Source organism: Anser anser (genome assembly GCF_964211835.1).
Source record: "Anser anser genome assembly, chromosome: 5".
NCBI classification, from domain to species: domain Eukaryota; kingdom Metazoa; phylum Chordata; class Aves; order Anseriformes; family Anatidae; genus Anser; species Anser anser.
Window position 1 is genome coordinate 28,956,345 of NC_139725.1, and position 19,508 is coordinate 28,975,852.

The 19,508-nt window shown below is 41.1% G+C and overlaps 1 protein-coding gene and 1 long non-coding RNA gene across 2 annotated transcripts; both read right to left on the reverse strand.

The window, feature by feature from the left end:
- Positions 1 to 3: 3 nt before the first annotated feature.
- On the reverse strand, positions 4 to 19,468 carry ARG2 (arginase 2). The gene is made up of 8 exons (XM_083838791.1): positions 19,292 to 19,468; positions 19,095 to 19,167; positions 6,739 to 6,916; positions 5,701 to 5,860; positions 3,125 to 3,219; positions 2,891 to 2,995; positions 1,266 to 1,402; positions 4 to 333 (listed from the first exon to the last, which is right to left on the reverse strand). The coding sequence occupies exons 1-8, from the start codon at positions 19,409 to 19,411 to the stop codon at positions 128 to 130; spliced, it is 1,074 nt and encodes a 357-aa protein (XP_083694917.1). The 5' UTR covers positions 19,412 to 19,468; the 3' UTR covers positions 4 to 127.
- On the reverse strand, positions 12,100 to 19,068 carry LOC310900601. The gene is made up of 2 exons (XR_014585257.1): positions 13,381 to 19,068; positions 12,100 to 12,393 (listed from the first exon to the last, which is right to left on the reverse strand). It is a non-coding gene; the product is annotated as an uncharacterized lncRNA (long non-coding RNA).
- Positions 19,469 to 19,508: the final 40 nt, after the last annotated feature.

Consider the following 19,508-nt stretch of genomic DNA (forward strand, 5'->3'; position numbering starts at 1 on the left):
TGATCAAGTGGAAAAGCTAGTTTATTTAAAAATTGAGAAGTTAACAGTATTTGCCAAGTGTTAATCTACCCCCTCAAGTGCCTCAGCAGAGTTATTTAATGTCCAACGTACCCAGCACTTTGGGTTCCTAAATCCGCACTTGCTCTTCACTGTCAGATTCATCTGGAGAACTAGGTGTTGGGAGTTCATCAAAAGCAGTGTGCGCCCCTTCTCTCGTCTGTCCAAAGCACGTTGCTATCACGTCGACTGCAAGGCTAGCAGTTGCGTTCACTTCCTCTTGAGAAGCTCCAAGCAGTGGGTTGACTTCCACCATGTCTACAGCCGAAAGCATTCCTGTGAAAATTATTTACAGCTTTGTTACTGTGAAAAAGGGTTAAATCTGTAGTAGGGTTTCTTTTGTAGCCTTTCACTGTGTGTAGCAAGTCTAAAACTTGAACTTGTGACCAATTGTACCCATGTGTAAGTAAAAGGGGCTCAAGTGAGGGAAAAAGTCATTGTTCTTAGATGCAAGTTTGTGGTTTATCTTTAGTTTTCTTACATCGTCACTACCTCACTCATCTATGCTTTTAGCATTCAGGAAAACCAAATTTGATGTTCCACCTATGTTTCTGAGGTGCACTCTTTTTTTAAATCCTGTTTTCTCCTAATCCACAAGTTAGGGGATGTAAAATAATCTTACATAGTAATTTTTGCCATCCCAGTCATGATTCTGTTGAAGTCTGTTTTCTTTTCTTTTTCCCTGTACCATCTTTTACTGTAAAGAATTCATTGTTAAAACAAATTAAAGGAAACCTTCATGGCAGAAGGAGGAGGATCTTCATATTATGTCAACTGCAGTATATAATTGGTGAAAAGTTGATTTGCTAGCCTCAAATCCTACAATAGGAATTCTGAACTGTTCAAAATCATTTGCATCCTTTTCCCCAGGTGCTTGGTTTTTGCATCTGTCCTAATGTGGATAGGAATAGGGGGACAGTATTTTACAAAGTGAACAAGCCATTGGTGGCATTAGTTGTCAATATACATATGCACTTTATTTACTTTTGGTAAAACTGAGGTTGATTTAAGCTGCTTCCATCTCCTGGGGTATTGCCTAATGGTAGGATTTTGTTTCCCTTAGTAAAGGTTGAATTTACTTCTTAGGCACCTTCATTATGGGTACGTTCATCGTATTAGCTAGTGATACATGAAAAACATATCTAGTATGGGCTGTATGTAGTTTGTCCTTGTCCTGTTTTAGTGCAAAAATATTGATCAACTCTTACCTGTGTTGTGTATTTCCTCTGCGATGTACATGCCTTCTCTGTAAGTTAATCCGCCTAGAACAGGAGTCCCGGTTGCTGGAGCCAGTGAGGGATCAAAAGCATCGATGTCAAAACTCAGGTGAATAGGTCTCTGTCTCCTGGAGACAATAAGACAAGAAAAGCAATGTTAAAACCTTAGACTTTTTCTACTTGTATTTTTTACTGTCCAGTCTGATCAGCAAAGTAGCGTCATGTTGCATGATGTTAAAGGTCCCTCCCCTAAGTCCTACACCATGTCATATATATTTGGGAAATATTTTTTTTATTCTTTGGATTTTCTGGAACATCTTTTAGCTCAGAACTTTCTCTAATGTGCATTGAGAAAACAGAAGTTTGTCTTTCAGTTTTCACTGAGAATCTGCTCTGAATTGATTTGGCTGAAGATAAGTACGTTAGTTCTGACCATGTTATCTGGTACATCTCCCTGGCTGCAAGAACATAGAGAAATATGATATAATCCAGCCTTCCCTCCTCTTGTTCAGAAAGACAGGTTAAAAGGCTGAAACTAAAAGACTGAAACACGGGTTTGCATGGTGTCTAAGATGGAGAAAGCAACAAAGGAGGATTTCCATAGATGGGTGGTTGAAGGCTCCAAACTCTGCCACATAAGCCTAGTTGATGGAAAAAGCAAAGGATGATCTCAAACCCAAAAGGTGCATTGCTTACTACAGGAAGTCTGGCAGCCTATGAGAGCTTACTAGGACAATGCTTGTCACTCAGATGAGCTGTTAAAGAAGTGTGCTGTGTACTTCCAAAGTACTGCAGATGTTTATCTGGATTAGCAGTTTTGTTACCTGGCACAGCTGCAGCTAGAAAATGTGAGCACACCTTTGGATACAAAAGCATGCAGTTAGGAAGGTTATCCTTCCCAGCTTTGATCCTCTCCCTGTGTCCCTATGCCTTCTAGCATGATTCGTTCCCTGACCTGGTTCAGCAAAATCAAACAAGGTTAGCAAAGACTTCGGTATTGAACTCGAGTAAAGGTGCAGTTTAAGTGATCTTCACTAGTTGAACTGAAAATAGCAGTTATCATCAGGACAAGATATGTGAGCGTAATCTAAGGAAGAAGCCATAAAATGCTTTTACCTCATGTACTGACAGCTGAATTCAGGTTACTGTCAGTTCATATATATATATATATACATACACACACATATATATATACACACATGTATATATAAGTATGTGTAATTAATATATTATTAATGTAAATTATATTAATATAAATAATTTAAGGGATACTCTAGACTCAGAGTGGATTCAACCCTTTTAAACTGCAGCAAAATACAGGATTCCTCAAGAAATAGGACAAATAATACACAACAGGTTCTACTAGTCAACACAGTTGTAGTTCCTCTTGTAGATGTTTGCCAAACACTGTGAAATGGTTGATTTCAAGATGTGTGGAAGTCAAGGACTAAATTCAGTGCTAGGACTTTACAATTTACTGGACACTTTCATAGTTCTGTTAGGCTGCCTTACATCAACAGTGACAGTGGCCTTCACCTACATAACTTTCAGGAAAGTAGATACTCAGTGAGCAAATGACAGAGTAGTTTAAGTACGTCAGACCCATAGTTTGTTACCTGCGCATCAGTTGTTCAAATGTTCTTTCCATAACTTTCTGAATCCCAAGGCGATCAATATCCCTCATGGAGAAATAGTGGATGTCATAGTTTTTCAAAATATAGCTGTTAGAATAGAATTTAAAAAAAAATCATTACTGGCTTAAACTTAAACCTAGCAACCGTTGTGAACAGCCAGATATGAATAGAAGCCCATGATTTCAGAGTTTACAAAAATCCTTTAAATCAACTTACTATTCAGCAGGATCCACATCCCTCAAACCAATGTACACAATATCTGATGCAGAAAGGCAGGGCTTTAGCCAGGAAAAACCAGGAAGCTGTGGTACCTGCAAAGTTTTGTATTGGATTAGTTTAATGACATATATAACAAACCTGTATTTAATACTTCCCTCAAAACTTTATTTATAACATCCTTTCTCTGCCTCTACAGAGAAGAGTTCAGCACTCAAGAGTTTGGTTTGCTTATTTAATCCATCCCTGTCATACCATTTTACCTGAGCTGAATGTTAATGGATGAAGTTTTTAATTTTACATTTTCTAGGCTGAAGAGAGGGAATAAAAAGCCCAAATCCACAAGCAATAGCTAATTAGCATCAAGGAATATATTGGGAAATTATAAGAAGCTAGATAGCCAGAGGTATCACTTAAATCATGCACTTAACAATAAATGTGTAGAGCCAATACAAGAAGACTTTGTTTCCCTCCCTCGTATACTTTTTAATTACTAATTATATTCTAATGACAATATTGGAATTTGTTTTTAAAGTCATAACACACCCATAGCTATATGTATTCATATTGGGACTAAATAAGCACTCAGTATAAAATATATATACATATATATATTTGTTACTCTGACTTTGTTCTAAGACATACAATGTTCACCTTAGGTGAGCTTCAAAATTGACAAGATTTTCTTTTGCTCTATCTTTCCTACAGAAGTGGGCACAACTGCCAAATAAAAGTCATCCCCTTTAACTTATGGGAAATTAACAAGAAGTTCAGGAGCCTTCTATATTAACCTTCTTATGTCCTGGGGATATTTCAAGAAGCCCCATTCATTTTGCATTACTTTGGGACTTCTAGCAAGTTTGCAGAAACCATACAAAAATTATTAGAAAGAGGGAAGAATTTGAAAGCACCAGATGACACTATTCACTTGTAGATAGAATTTGTTCAAATGAATTTGGATGAGAAAAGCAGAAGAGCTTTACCAGGTAACAGCAGTCTTTCTATGCCAGACAGGTACTGATGCAATAATCTGTTCAATAGCCATAAAAACATTCAACACTCTTGATCTTATTTGGAAGAAGCATTCTTCCATCAACACAGCACCCACAAGATTTATCAGGAAAAAAGCAAGACAACTACTCAACTTCCAGAATAAAATCAGGAGTCTGCAGACCTAGTGTCCATTCTCAATGTGCAGTTGCTAATCCTGTTCCCACTCTCCAGCCTAAACTTCAGCAGAAGCAGATTGTGGTAGGAACTTTGATAGAAACAACAAAGGCCCCAGCTATTGGCAAATGCATAGGCTACCCCTACAGTGTCTCCAGTAGATGCCACAGGTATTTCTAGAATCATCCAGTGGTTTGGGTTGGAAGGGACAATAAAGATCAGCCAGTTCCAACCCCCTGCCATGTGTAGGACACCTCCCACCAGACCAGGTTGTTCCAAGCCCCATCCAGCCTGGCCTTGAACACCGCCAGGGATGGGGCATCCACAGCTTCTCTGGGCAACCTGCTCCAGGGCCTCATTGCCCTCTGAGTAAAGAATTTCCTCCTAGTACCCAATCTAAACGTACTCTTTTTTTAGTGTAAAATCATTACCCCTTGTCCTGTCACTACACCGATAAAGAGTTCCTTCCCCATCTTTCCTGTAGGCCTCCTTCAGGTACAGGAAGGCCGCTATATGGTCTCCCTGGAACCCTCTCTTATTCAGGCTGAACAACCCCACTTCCCTCTGCCTCTCTTCATCAGAGAAGTTCTCCAGCCCTCTGATTATCCCTTCTTGTGCTGGGGGCCCCAGGGGGAGATACAGTCTGCAGATAAGTCCAAAAGGACATAAAGGCCTTGGGCCAACCTACTACTTTTAGCATCTTGACAGCAGCAAAAAACAGCCACGCGCATTCCATATGCCCCGGTAAATGGCTCTTTTTTTACAACTTTACCTATTTCAAAGACAAAGACTCTCTCTTTAAAAGCACTTGTAAGCTGGTCCAGCTGTCCTGATTTGCCAGTAGCACTAACACTAGAGGGGCCAGGAATCATGCAGGAACAGCCCATGTCAGGCCCCAAGGTTGTCAAATCACGCAAGAGCCAAACTAAGCAGAAGGGGCATGCAAGGTACGCAGGAGCCAGCTGTCGCCAGAGGTGAGCTCAGCACAGCTCTCACAGGCTCAGCTGGGGGGAGGTTCCCTTTTTTCCTCCTGGTGGTGGAATTGCTGCTGTTGCACAGCCTCGGCACCAACTCAAGTCATTATGCAGACTGGCACCATGGTCAGCTGCCACGTGGACTTGGGCTTCAGCCCTTGCTTTCTGTACAACCCACAGGAGTGCTAACCCAAATAAAAGCTTTCTCTCATTCTTGGTTCTATGTCTAGGCATATGTATATATATTTACATGCATTTGTGCGTATGTACATAAGTATGCACATATATACACATAAACAATACATAGTATTGCTTGCACTCAGATAAAAAAAAAAAGGCCTGCATTTGCAATACTTAAGAAAGCACCTCATGCCAGAAAAAGTAAAATGCTCAGAGGATTTCAACGTAGGCTAATTGTACAAGCAAGATACTTACTTTATCTTGAAGCTCTCTCAAGAGAAATGAAAGAGGTTGTCCATGGAGGTTTCCAGACTGAGTTGTAAGAGGGGTGTTGATATCAGCATGCGCATCCACCCAGATCACGCCAAGGTGCGGGCACTGCCGTGCATGGCCACTGACAGAACCAAGTGCCAAGCTGCAAGTACAGTAGCAAAGTCTTTAGTCAACTGTGCAAAACATTGTCCTTGTTCTGAAGGAGAAGCAGGAAGTCTCTGCAACTTCAGACAGCAGCAGTCATGTTTCAACACATCAGGCACTCCTGATGATGAACAAAGGGCGTGTCCCATACAAACTGCATGGCATGCCCACTCCCAAGTAACTCTACAGGACAGTATTTGTAATGAAAGATTAGAAAGAGCTCTTTTCTCTCTCTCCATCGTCACCCTTCCCATGCTCTAAACTTCAAGTGTTCTAGCGCCAATGATCTCTCAGAAAAATCTAATATGCTAACAATCAATTCTGCTGTTCACCCATTTTGCCATATCACCTTCAAAACTAAATTCATTCTTAGATGCCCTACCTTCTTCAACCAATTCTCACACCAAAAGTTAGTGAAAAGGAAGAAAAACAGTCTGACATAACAGCTATGAAAAAGTGGTCTGGGTGTGGGCATTATAAATCAATCCTAAGAGTTGACATCCTGAGAGCAGAGGGTGCAGAACAGACATATCACTAAACATTCAGAGAACAAACAAACAAACTTGCAACAATTTCTAAAAGGACCTGATCACACAAACTTTCCCAAAGAGGAAAATTTAATTTGTATGTTTGCAGATTGCTGAACAGTCTGGAATTAAGCTGTGCTGTCTTTAGAAGGCCAGGTTTTTATAACTGACTTGTATGTCCCACCCTGAAAGCACCAGCAATAACATCAAAATGCTACTATGGTACTGCCAGGAAATGACCCCCAAGTTATTCTTGCTGTCCTCCTATTTTTTATTTAAATTCTTACATTCCCCTTCAAGCTTCAACCCACAGCACACACCGCTAATTGTTCCTAGTTTGTGAGCTCACCTGTGATCACCTCCTATAGTGACACAGCTATGTCCGGCAGCTACCGCTCTGCTTACGGCATCAGCCAGCACCTGGCTGGCTAAACCCACTGACCGTGGGTACAAAATCAGGTTGTTGTACAGTTCATCGTTGGGAACTTGAGTGAAATTCAGATCTCCAAAGTCATACACTTGGCATCCTGGAAGCACAACAGCAAAAGGAGGAAGTGAAGTTAATAAACAAGTGCCCAAAGAAACATTCAAAATAAGGTCCCCTCAAAAATCAGTTAGGCAAGTTTGAAGGGAACAACAGGAAGGGAAATGATTCATTTGAATATTTACAAACCCTTGCAAACAAACATCTCACAACTTTACAGATTAGAAAGCTTACGATAATTGTCACTTTAATTTAGCAATGATACAGGCCAATCGTATAAAGTCACCTAAAAAAGCAGCTTTGTTTAATTTCATTATTCGGCATTTTAGAACAAAAAAGTATAGTTTGTATTACTGTCTTCCTAATTAGCCAAGCTGTATACAACCTTACATGAGCTTAGTTGCTGAAAGATTGCCTAGGACTACATTTCAACAAATATAGCTGAGTCCTAACTGGTATTCTCCGTTTTTGAACCCCATGAAAATCCAGGCACAAGAGCATCAAGTTAACAATAAAGGAACTTTTCCTAAAGAACTCCTGAGCAACTAGCGTCTTATAAGAGAACCTGACCATTTTCTTAATGCAAGATGTTCTAGATGACATTTTAATTCTGGGACTTTTATCTCAACCCTCTTTTGAGATCCTGTCGTTGCGAGTTACAACTTAAATGACTGTTGAAACATGACAACATTCTTGATCTTTAGAAATTACTGTTAAGAATTTCTATCTATTTACTCTAAAAACAAGTTCCTTCAGAGATTAGGAAACAAGGGAACATTTTTGGGTGCATCTCCCCTTTCCCACCCAACAGAAAAAGAGTTTACTTTAATTGGCTGCATCTTAACTCTTTTCCATACACATCTTGGAGCTCAGCCTTTGAAGTTCTGCTGCCCAACACCATGTGCTTTCATAACAGTCTTTCAGATCTCACAGGCCAGAGCCTCAGTTTCAGATAGGCCTATTTGCTGCAGGCACTGATGAGGACTGTAAAAGGCATTTACAGCTACACCAAAAGTAATACCAGTCATGCCTCCCTAATTTGTTCCTCAATCACTAGAGTCTGTTCACAGTTCAAAGCATCCAGGCTACAGCTTGACATTTTGCCTTTAGCCATTCAATGCCTACCAAGGAGCTTTGAAAAATTAAGGCAAGCAAATCACCGTGAAAAAATATCCCACTTGGGACTGTGTGATCTCTGCCTCATTTCCATTAAACCATTACCTTAATATCTATGAAAAAGGCTCTGTGAGTTTCCCTGGTGGAAATAAGATTAAAGTAGCATTGACAAAAACATGACTTTATCATCATTTGAAAGGATTTTGGACTGATGAACAGAAGAGAGGAAAAAGGTTGAGTCACTTGTGAGAATTAGGCTACTGGGAAATAGGCAAGCATATTTTCTATGGCAAGGCCGTATGTGGACATACATTTGCTAGGAGAGGACATGGTAGCTAAGCACAGGTACTTGACAAAGGATTAAATGAATGCAGCGTCAGCTAGTCTACAAGAAAGCACATTATCTACAGATACTTAAAGCAATAAGCTGGACCGTGACATACCACTGCATGGTTCTCAAAAGACATCCCAGGCATACACAAGATTTTTTTCCCCACCCTCAAGCAATACCTAAATAGCCAGCAGGACAACAGCTCTGGAATTCTGAGCTCGTGTTTTTCAGATTTCAATGTGCTATCTAATCTTAGTGACTTTGCCATTCATCATACATATCTCAAAGATCTCTTTTTTCTTTTTCCTTTTTTTTTGTGTGTCTTCCCTCGAGACCACTTCTGAGGCCCATGCATGCTGTTGCTCATTTCAGCATTAAAGGTTTGATGAAAGTACCCGGGTATGCTTAGAAGACAAGTTTTGGGAATAAGACTTCAAGGCACTGCATTAGTCAATAGGTATCAAGAGCTTTAGAAGATGCTGTACAAGTTAAAATTTTCCACAGTCCTTTCATTTAATAACTGCTGACATCTGTACGGAATAAAACTGCAATTGGGCAGCTGTGTTCATTGACAGCACATTATATACCACATAACGGAGAAAAGGACTGCCACATAAGGCTTGTTCTCTTACAGGACATACAGCACATCACAATATTTTTACCCATTAAAGGGTGAAAGAGAACAAAAGGGAACTATACCATGAAGTTGTATCTCTAGATCAGTGTAAAACAAAGAGCCAACCATGCCATCTTTCATAGCACTTTAAGACTCTTCAGGGTATCCTCAAAGCAGGACAAACATGTCAGATAAGAACGTGTCAGATAAGACATGTTTAAAGGAATATCACTTGCGCTCAAGATTTTTATTTTTCCTTCTTTACTCTTTCCAACGCTATGTGTAAGGCAGGATAACCTGGTTCAGTCTCTGAATAAAATAAAAAAATATCACATGTAAGCCATATGAACCCAATGGTGATTGTAAGTAACAACTGGGATATATCAGAGATTGCCACACAATTTTAGGGTCAAGAATTCTGGGAACTTGTCCACGTTTTGAACAAACAGTACTCCTACACCTCCTGTATGAAGATGCCTCTACTTTTATAAAAAGCAGAATGTCTATTAAAGACAATAGATGCCATCTTCAAAAGTTTATTGTTGTTCACGTGGAGTTCCTAAACCTTGTAGCAGCTTCTTTTCTCAGCTTTGTGTTTCCCTCTTATTTAGGCCCACTGTGTTTTTGTACTTGCAGAGGATAGCTCAGGCTTCCCTGGGTGACTTGAATGGTTTCAGCCAGCTCTCCCATGGTTATCTCATTAAGATACAAACAGACAATCTCAGAAGTAAGTGCTAACTGGATCCTAAAACTTGAATATCTTCTCTTCCTACTATATATAGTGTATATATGTACACATACAGAAGATTTTAAAGAGCATATTTTTAAAGAGTATAGAGTATCTAGATTATGTTTATATTTTTTAATATGCATAGAGTTTTGAAAGCTACGATTGAACGACCCTAGTGGAAAGTTTAATGAATGACAGAACAGTACATAAACTGTGCATCTTGAGGTGATTAGAAGTATGTGCACATGTACTTTTTAGGATTGAACAGATAAAGAAATTAAAATTGGCATGTGCATTTGTCTTAGTGCTTACTGAACAAAGTAAAGGAATCCATGACAAATTGTCAGGGCTACTGAAGTCTTTTCTTCAGTTCTCTTTGAGGTGTCTTTGATAGTCTAATGCTTAAAGACCTGAATTACTTGCCACATGATCTGCCTGTATGTAGTTTTGACTTAAGGAAGTAGAAAAACTAAATCTTTCTCAACTGAATTTTGCTGCCCAACAGAAGTTACTAGATGGATAAACATGCTGTAGTGCAGTGCAGTCTAGTGTGTCTTGCTGTTATTTGGCTATTAATGAAAAAGTTGCATAATTCACCACCCCTTACTTTCTTTGGTAGTTGGGCTACTCTATGTTTTAACATACTAATAGCTATAAACAAACAGCTTTTTAGACACCAGCATAGGAAGTTAACAGGAAGAATATACATGCACCTTTTGAGACACAGGTGATCCAAGTTCTCAGAACTGGAGAAATATGTGGGCAAACAAGAAAGCTAGCTTCCTTACATTCGTTAAAAACACAGCATGCACCCTGTTTGTCAGTGCAGCTGGTCAGGTCTGGTCAGAAACAGTAGGGTACCTACTTCAGTGATCAAAAGTATTTGTTCTGCCATGTGAAACATTGTTTTCAAACAAAAAATAAAACACAGGAGAAAGTTGGGCTGTGACCAGCAAATTCATTGCATCTGTGACATAATCAGGTTACATAGAATGAAACAAATTTCTTTTCCCCACCAGCTGTGGGGACTTGCCAGCAGGTGTTTTTGTTTCAGACCTAATTGTATTATCTGTCAAAGCCACACAAAAAAAGTATCAGTTAATAGGAAAGATGAGAACTCCAATTGCCCAGGCTCTAACACTCCATCCCCCCAACTATCAATAACAGCTTCATGGATGTTACCTCCTGTCTACCAGTCTCTACCTTAGCTTTTTTTTTTCCCCCAAACAGAAATCAGGGAAATGTCATAAAAACCTCAATTCCTCCACCCTTGTTACCCACCCATTTTACTAGTTTTACAGTAAAAAGCACCATCAAGTTAGTTTGTTTTAAAAAAGTAACTTCAAGCAGAAATACTTTCAAGCTAAGATTCTTTTGGAGTTAGGCTTTCTTTTTAGGTGAAGCAGTACCATTCAGTACTTAAAAACTAACACCACAGATGTTTGCTAGTAACTAAAGAATATTAGATTAAGTATGATTAAAAGAAGTCTTTTACTGCACTTCAAAGCTCTAACAGAAGACATTTTTCATTTTGATGTAATTTGTTCAATTAATGAGTGAATTACCAACACTGCAGGAAGTGTTTAACCAAATCCATACAACTCAGCTTTATCAGCACACTGGCTCCCTACCCATTTTAAAAGGAGATCACTTTTTCAAGCGAGGGAAAAAATGGCTTGATTCAACTTGTGCTGTTACAGGAGCTTGAAAGAGGTATCGGGGAGGTGAAGGTGTCTGTCTGAATATGAGCACAGTATAATTGCATAAATGTGCATACTAGCACACAGTCCTTCTGCTACTATGAAGGATTGTGTGAAGACAAACATCTCTTTTCTGCAGCTGAAGAGTACAATCCTTAGTGGCTCATTTCCCCCCCATCAGGTTTTCAGTCAGCAGAGCTTCTTGGGTGCACATTTCAGCCAAAAATGAACATTAGCTTGAAATATTTTATACAGTAGATCCTTCCTAGCTCTACTTCTTTTGAGCAAGACAGGTTAGGAAAAGGTCATATAGGCATTCAACCAGCAGACAAGGGGATAGACGGCAGTCATTTCTTCCGCTTGCACAGCCAGAACCAGAACTTTAACTAGTAAAGAAAAATCAGCATTTTTCAAAATTAGGCACCTAACTTGTAATTGGAGAAGGGAGGGAAAAAGTAAAAATACAAAGTAAAAACATACTTAGGAAAATAAAGTTTCCTGCATGCCTTTTCAAATAAGCTAGCAATGTAGCACTGTAGCACTAGGGCTCAACCCAATGATGCTTACAACTAGGACATAAGGTACTGTTTAGCAAGCTATCTGGCAATGGCCATGTTCATTTCCTATCTTCTTAAGCACAACACAGGTCTTTTATTAAGCATTCACAGCAGGTAGTAGTTACTATAGCAAGTCATTTCCCAGCACAGATTTAGAGAAAATTATTCTGTAAAAGCAGATGACTCAAGTCTGGGAGCATTTAACTGAAAAACATCTGGGTAGCAGCAGGGAAAGCCTCCCCATCCTCTTTCTACTAGGATGCTGCACCAGAGCCATAGGCAGGAATTTGACAGAAGAGGATCCAGCTTGCAACATCCAGGCTGGCTGCTGACATTGCCCCATGGCATGCTAGCGTAATACAGTTACAGCGAGTCTCCTAGGCAGCAAACAGGAACCGAAACAAAAGCTTGTGGAACATGAGGTAGAAGTCATCTCTTGATACAGCCTTTTTACTCTGGATGTTTGTGGACTAGAGGGGGGAAGAAATAAATTAATAGCAAAATTTAATCTGGAAACCCAGAAGAGGAGAGATGTAAGTAGTCCAGCAGGATTTAGAAACACCACTGTTAGCACATCTCACTTTGTGCTATGTGTTATATAAAACCACTCACATGAAAGCATCACTCCTGCTTATGCAACAGAGCTGTTTGCTCAGATTACAGCCTCCTTAGCACAGAAAGGCTTTTCAGGAAGCAGGGGGTATTACAAACAATGCTTATAGACAACATTTTACTTCCTGCGAATAAGAAGGACTACAAGTTGTTACCATCCTTTTCAGTATACGCTCAATGACTCACATGGACTTTACTTTGTAACCCCTTCTCTGAGACACAGGCAAAGCGTTGCACAACAACAAACAAATGATGACCAGTTCGTTATGACCAGTGCATTCTGAAACCTATTTTAAGACAGTTTTAACCCTCCAGATTCATCTGGGAAGTGGGTATTTAAGAATTACTATGTAAGCAAGGGCATGCGTTTGTTTTATATGAATGAAACTAGGCTAGCAAGGTTCCCACTACAAGGGACTAAAGCTCCAGCAACCTAGTTTAATCATAAACCCTTTTGCTTTGAAGCTCATTAAGCACTAATTCTCTTTAATATATATCTGCTGGAAGAAATCTTGTACTAGTTGCAGACATTTGATGGTTCAATGGTTTTCAGCTACAAAATTTCACTGAGGGAAGTTCATGTCTCAGGAATTTCTACCCTCCTTTTGGCATTCAGACAGGTCTGGTTTTAGGCAAAGTTTCTGTATCAGTACCTGTTTAAGAGGCTTCTGCTCATCCAGTAACAACAACAAAAAACAAACAAGCTCAACTCCAACTGCTACCCCCAAGTCTGAATTAGTCTGAAGATGTCCTTTGTATACAATTAGCCAAGAAGTATTTTTCCAACCCCAAATTAAACAGCTACCTCAATTCCCTTTGATACCTTTATAACTTTAATCACTTACGAAATCCAGTACACTTGACCTGAAGAGGTCTTCAAAAACGTCAGCATCAGGTGTTGAGAAACATTTGTACTGTGGCTTGCATCAGAGAGGAGACAAGGCTGCAGCCATTGTGCTCTGTCACTCCATTGACAAAGCCCAGCACAGTTCCACTTCCCTTTCAATGAGCTTAACCCAGAAACAGTTCCTGACAGCAAGGAAGCGCTTACAGACGTAGGATGTCATAATACCAAAACAGCTTTCCTCCACCAGAAGCTCCTCATGCTTTAGACTGTTGCAAAAGCAAATAGTTGTTTTATTAGTTAACCCCTTAAGGTAACACAAGGACAGGAGAGCAGAACATATTAGAGCTTATTGAAGGTGTCTCCGTCCCTTTCAGCTGCTACCGAAACTAGTATCAGACCAGCTCGTTTCTTTATACTATAATGACAGATTTCAAATTTTGCATTTGATGTTGGTGCTTCATACTCTGCTTTTCACCAGATAGTTTTTTTATAACTGAAATGTAAGATTTCCATCTGAAAGTAATCCTCCGTATCATATCCACACAAGCACATACCTATCATAGGTGCCTTATTCTTGTGAGTCCACAAAGAGACGGAGCTATAGTTAATAAGAAAGCAATAAAAGATTCCATGCACTGTAAAGCAGATAGAAAAACAATTCATTATCTAGTTTTTCCAATCATTTCTTTTTGTCCCTCCCCAATAAGTCCTCTCCTTCAACACCATTCATAGTAAGTATGTATATAACAGATTGTGGATTGGAATAAGTGCAGGTGAGAGCTGAATTTCTTCACCCACAGAATAAATTAAGCCATGCATTAAAACTGATTTTGTAATACAAGGATGCAGGGCATCACCCATAGAACTAGAAGAAATACAAAGCCTCGAGGAACTCTGTTCTTTGATTATCTCCGTTTACTGCAAGACTAAGAAGAAGTAATTGATTCAAGCTTCCTGATTTGCATCAGTTTAGCTTTAGTTTAAACACCTCTAAAAAAAATTAACTAGTATGATGAACAATTAAAATTGAAGCACCTTGTGTGCTTTAATCTAAGTTCACTAAGTTTCTTTTGAAGCCTACTTCATGGATAATGTACAACCTGTAATACGCATCAGCCAAATGGAGGTGGGAAATCAAAGACTGCCCAAGGGCTTTCCAGACTGAAGAAAAAGTAGTAGATGGTGTATTTCATCAGTATGGGGAAGGGAATAGGATTGCTGACCTATCACAAGGAACGCTTAAGCTCCATGTACTTTCACTGCTAATGTTTCTCCAGTAACTTATAAGACTAATGGTAATCATGCAAATATTAAAGTGTCCATCACTGAAAAGGATGGACCATAACTGGTGTCAGAGCACACTCCCCTACTTCCAGCTTAGCTTTCTGTGCTCAGGGCCAGCGAGCGGATACGATCTGTTGCAAAACAGCAAGAACATATTAAAGTCTTAATGGATACAAGCAACTCTTCAATATCTTAGTCATATTTACTGGATGGGCTGATGAAAATTTTCTTAACACTGCAGCTACAGCTCTTACCAGTCTGCCTCTACTGAACCCCAGCACTAGTGCTTACTACCCATACCTTGGTGCACAATTAAAAGACTATTTCTCAGGTGAAATTTTCAAGAGGAAGATAAGATTTAGGGTGAAAAAAGGAGATATGTAGAAGCTGCTTCATGATTTATAATCAAGGCAGAAACTAACCATAAGATCATCTGTTGGTGAGACAGAAGAGTTAAATTGCTTTTTAAAGGAGCAGATGTCAGCAGGGATCCATTGGTTTTAGGCAAAGCAGGAGAGTATCTCCAGTCACATGGGGATTAGCAGCCCCTTTCCTCTTTTAGCGGTTACTCCTTAAGTTTCACTACACTGACCTCCTGCACCCTATTACTGAAGAGCTTTGTTCCTGTGAAACAAAAGAACAGTAACATGATGGTTATTCTCTTGGACAAGTCTAATCTATTTCTGTCTGTAGGCCACATGCCTCTGCAGCCTACCAACTCATCAAGCAAACAACTCAGATCCAAACTTTTTAAATCCATTCTAGAGTAATAAAAACCCAAGTCTGACTAAACTCAGCAACCCAGCCACGTGCAGCTCTAAATAGATAAATAAACCTAAAATAAATCAACAGTCAACATACATGAATGAAGACTCGGGAAGAAATTTTATACTAGAGTTGTTTCCATGTTAGCAACAGCAAGGATGCTCTAAGTCACCTCAAGGACTACAGTGATTAACACAACAGCTATTTAGTGCTTGTTAAAATCTGAGTGGTCCTTTTCTCTTCCAAGGAAGGGGGGACCGGGCAACACTCCAGATTTAAGTTGGATCAGATTCTCTACTTAATCTACAGTAGGCGTGAGAGGTCCAAAAAACTTAGAAAAGAATTCACAAACATGACTTCATACTTTGCATCTTCTGTAGCTTAGGTCAAGATCAGAACTGTGCGCCCTGTCCTCCTCCACACCATGGAGTTACAAATCTCTATTTTCATATTACATATTTACTTCTTTGGCAAGATTGAAGAGTCCTTTAAGGTGTTAATATTTTAGTTTCCCTTCGGAAAAGGAACAAAGCCAAAAGACAGACATCACCAGAGTGATTAAGAAGCCTTGCAGGCTTAGTCAGTTATACTTTAAATTATGCTTGCTACAGACTTGCACACCCACTGTTTTTGGCTTGGGAGTTGGATTCCTGCTACATTAGCTCTGAGTACACCTCAAGCTACTACCACCATGTAGCAGCATTTGCTCTGCTTCTAACGAGGGGATGGACAACAAGCTAGTGGCTCAGGTTCATCTCTGACAGTCTGATACAGGCTAGTGATACCATCTGCCTCTCAGCTCCCTCCTTGAATTTCAGCCTAAGCATAAACAAGCTGTTCAGCAGCAGTCATTATCCTAGGCGGCCAAAAAAAAAGATACCACACCATGTGACTACAGCCACAGTCTCAAGGGAGGGATCCCCCAGGAAGTAGCAAGTACAGCAGCAGCTCAGGAGACTGCAACAGAACTATAAGAGATCAGATATTAGGATAGAGTGAGAGGAACAGATTTCCGCCACCCACCCATGCAACACAGTGCTAAAAGGATGAACAAAAGATAATGGTGTTCTCGCTCTTTCTGATGTACCTTTAGCACTATCAAATGAAAGTATTAAATCAGCTATATAAGCATACAGAAAGCCATGCAGTGCCTTGATATTCAGAGTACTGATGCATAAGGCTAAAACAAACAAATGGTGCATGCACCTTACTACCCGAATGCTGCAGTTCTAAAGCGGACTTAAAAGCATCTTCATTTTACGCAGATCAAATTGAATGTACAGATGAAAAATGAGCAAGTTGAACCTTACAATTTCAGGCAGATTCTATTCAGAAATCTCTTCCGCTTGAACTAACTGAGTGCAATTTTATTTAAGAGTCACTACATGCAGATTTCATCATAGGAATGCTGCCCCTTTTCTCCATCCATAATTGCTCTGACTGCCCTGAATCCACCTTTCCTTTTCTGCTGGGAAGCATCTCCCCATTGCTGGCCTCGTGCCCAGTTCCAAGCTCGTAATGACACAGACAAACACCACAATCACATCTATAGCAATCTCCAACATCCCTGCTGGAGGGGGAAATGGCAGGGTGGGGAGCACTTTCTGTGGACACAAAAGCTTCAGAACTAGCCAACACATACAGAAGAATAGAAGCCCTATATATTAGGCAGACATTTCTTTTTTAATGAGAAATCTGCTCTGCTGCAGTATTACCTACCTGCTCCTGTAAAACAAGCAACAAGGACCCATGAAAACAATTCTTTTAACAGAATGGATAACTACAAGACTCTACAAGATTCAAGGTAATCATAATAAAACCATTGTTCTACTGCCTTCTTCTGTAGATAAGAGAAAGCATTGTGTTAGAAAAACGAAGACAAAGAAAAAAGCAGCTAAAGTTTCAGAGCCAGTTCAGTGTACCACAGGAGGCCAACCAGCAGCATTATCACATTACTACAGACAAAGTTATCCTGCCAGCCTCCCCAAAACAGTACTTTGTTAAGTTTCCATGAACAACAGATGTGCACAATACAAAAGGCTACCTGGTAGCTTCCTCCTCCATCCAACCACCCAACCCTCAAGCAGATTGATTGCCTTTGCAACACAGACAGCTGTGTATGCTGGTGACTGCAATTGTGTTGTGGTTTAACAGGATGGGCCCTCCCAGCAGGGTCTGTTACAGTTTGTGTGCCATCTGAACCTGCTCGGATGAGAGCTGCAGGGAATATACGCAGCAGTATAAACATCAACACCAACTGAGAAAACCTATCCCAGTGGAAGAATAGGTCAGCAACATGAAACTGGAAATGCAGGAGGAAGAAATCCCAGTCTTTTAAAAAAAAGTCTTAAGGGGAGAACGATAGAATATCTCCATGTTCATTACTGATTAATTAATAAGCAGTCCATAAGCAACTAAATAAACAGTGAAAGTATTCATCACCTTCCCCTGATTTTTGAGTTTAACTTGATTCATTTCTATCCTTGCATTTTTTGTTACTGGAACCCAGAAAGAGCTCGTAGCCTCCTTTCTGCTCACATTCTCCAAGTTTCTACTGGAACGAGTTTGTGTCACGCAAACGAGTTTTTTTTTAAATAAGGATTCTTATAAAATTGGAAGTCTAATAGCTAAACTATTTGAAAGAAAATGCCAAGCCTTCCAGTACAGAATTCTATCATCAGTTGCTAAAAAAGCCTACTGTCTACCTTCTTGCCTAGAATAAGGTATCCTTTCAGACCTGATAATTTGTCAGTTTTCATTATCTTTAAGCTCAGTAACATCTAGACCTGCCTTTATTCCAGTGTATAAGAACTCTTTTGGATACCCTCTATTTTTGGTGGTGTTACAGATCATAATCACTGTGAATTCAAATGCTGCCACAGATACACAGGGGGTCCCGAGACATATCTCAACTTTGTGCAATACAAAAGAGGAAAGGCTCATCTACTCATTTGATCGCAAATTGGGGTTTTCCAGCTCGTGAATCATGAAATATGCACAGGAAGCCCACAGGGCTGCGCAGAACAATAGCCTCCATTTTAAAGGTCTCATAATTCAGATTAAGTTTGCCGGAGGGTTATTAAGCAATTATCTTTTCTCTTCATGCATCTAGATTCTATTAGCACTAACCACATGTACAGCAGTTAAGTTCTTTCTGTTGCTGGTCCAGCTCTGCAGTCCATCACCATACAGCTTTCAGCAATGCTTTCTACATTAAGGATTCTCTGGGACAGGATTCAGTTAAGTTTCTCTCATGTAACGTTTCTAAAAACTGCAATACCGTATTCATCAGTTTGTAGACACAATAGATGGGAGAAGGTGAAGCCTGAATAAAGGCTTGGATTTTGTTAACCATCGCTGCTGGTGATGATGATGAAGACCACCACCTTTCCACTCGTACAGCCTTACACGCAGCGCTTACAAAGGAAGGGCGAATCTGGAGGCTTCTCCAGAAAGTTCTGCATCCCATCACCCGGGAGCATACAGCTGCCTTAGGAATAAGCTCGGTAACCGCGATGGACAGAAGAAAAGACACGGCGTGAGAAGCGAGGACCACGCCGGGTCGCTCCCCCCGGCCCCCCCAGTGTCCAAACGCTGCCCCCCCGGTCCCCCCCCGCCCCGGGGCCGCCCCGCGGGAGGGCCGTGCCGGTCCCCGCGCCTCACCGAGCCCAGCCAGCCGCTCCAGCAGCCCCGCGGCGCGGACAGTGGCGGGGCCGCGGTCCACTCCGCGCCGTTTCTGCGGGACAAAGAGAAGGCGAGGCGTTACCGCGGCGCCACCGAGCCGCCACCCGCCGCGGCGCCAGGCGCCGGCCGCCCCCTCCCCGGCCTCCCCTCCCTCCGCCGCCCGGCCCGGCGCCCACCTGCCCCCGGGAGAACGGGGCTCCCACCACCGCCACCGAGTGCGCCTGCCTGGGCCGCTGCAGCCCGGCGGGGGCCGCCTGCCCGCGGAGGAGCCGCACGAAGCCGCCGCGCAGGGCCATGGCGCAGGAGCCGCGCAGCCGCCGCCCGACGCCCACCGCCGCCGCCGTGCTCCTCTTAAGCCGCTCCAGCCCCGCGCGCGCCGCCGGCGCCCCGCCC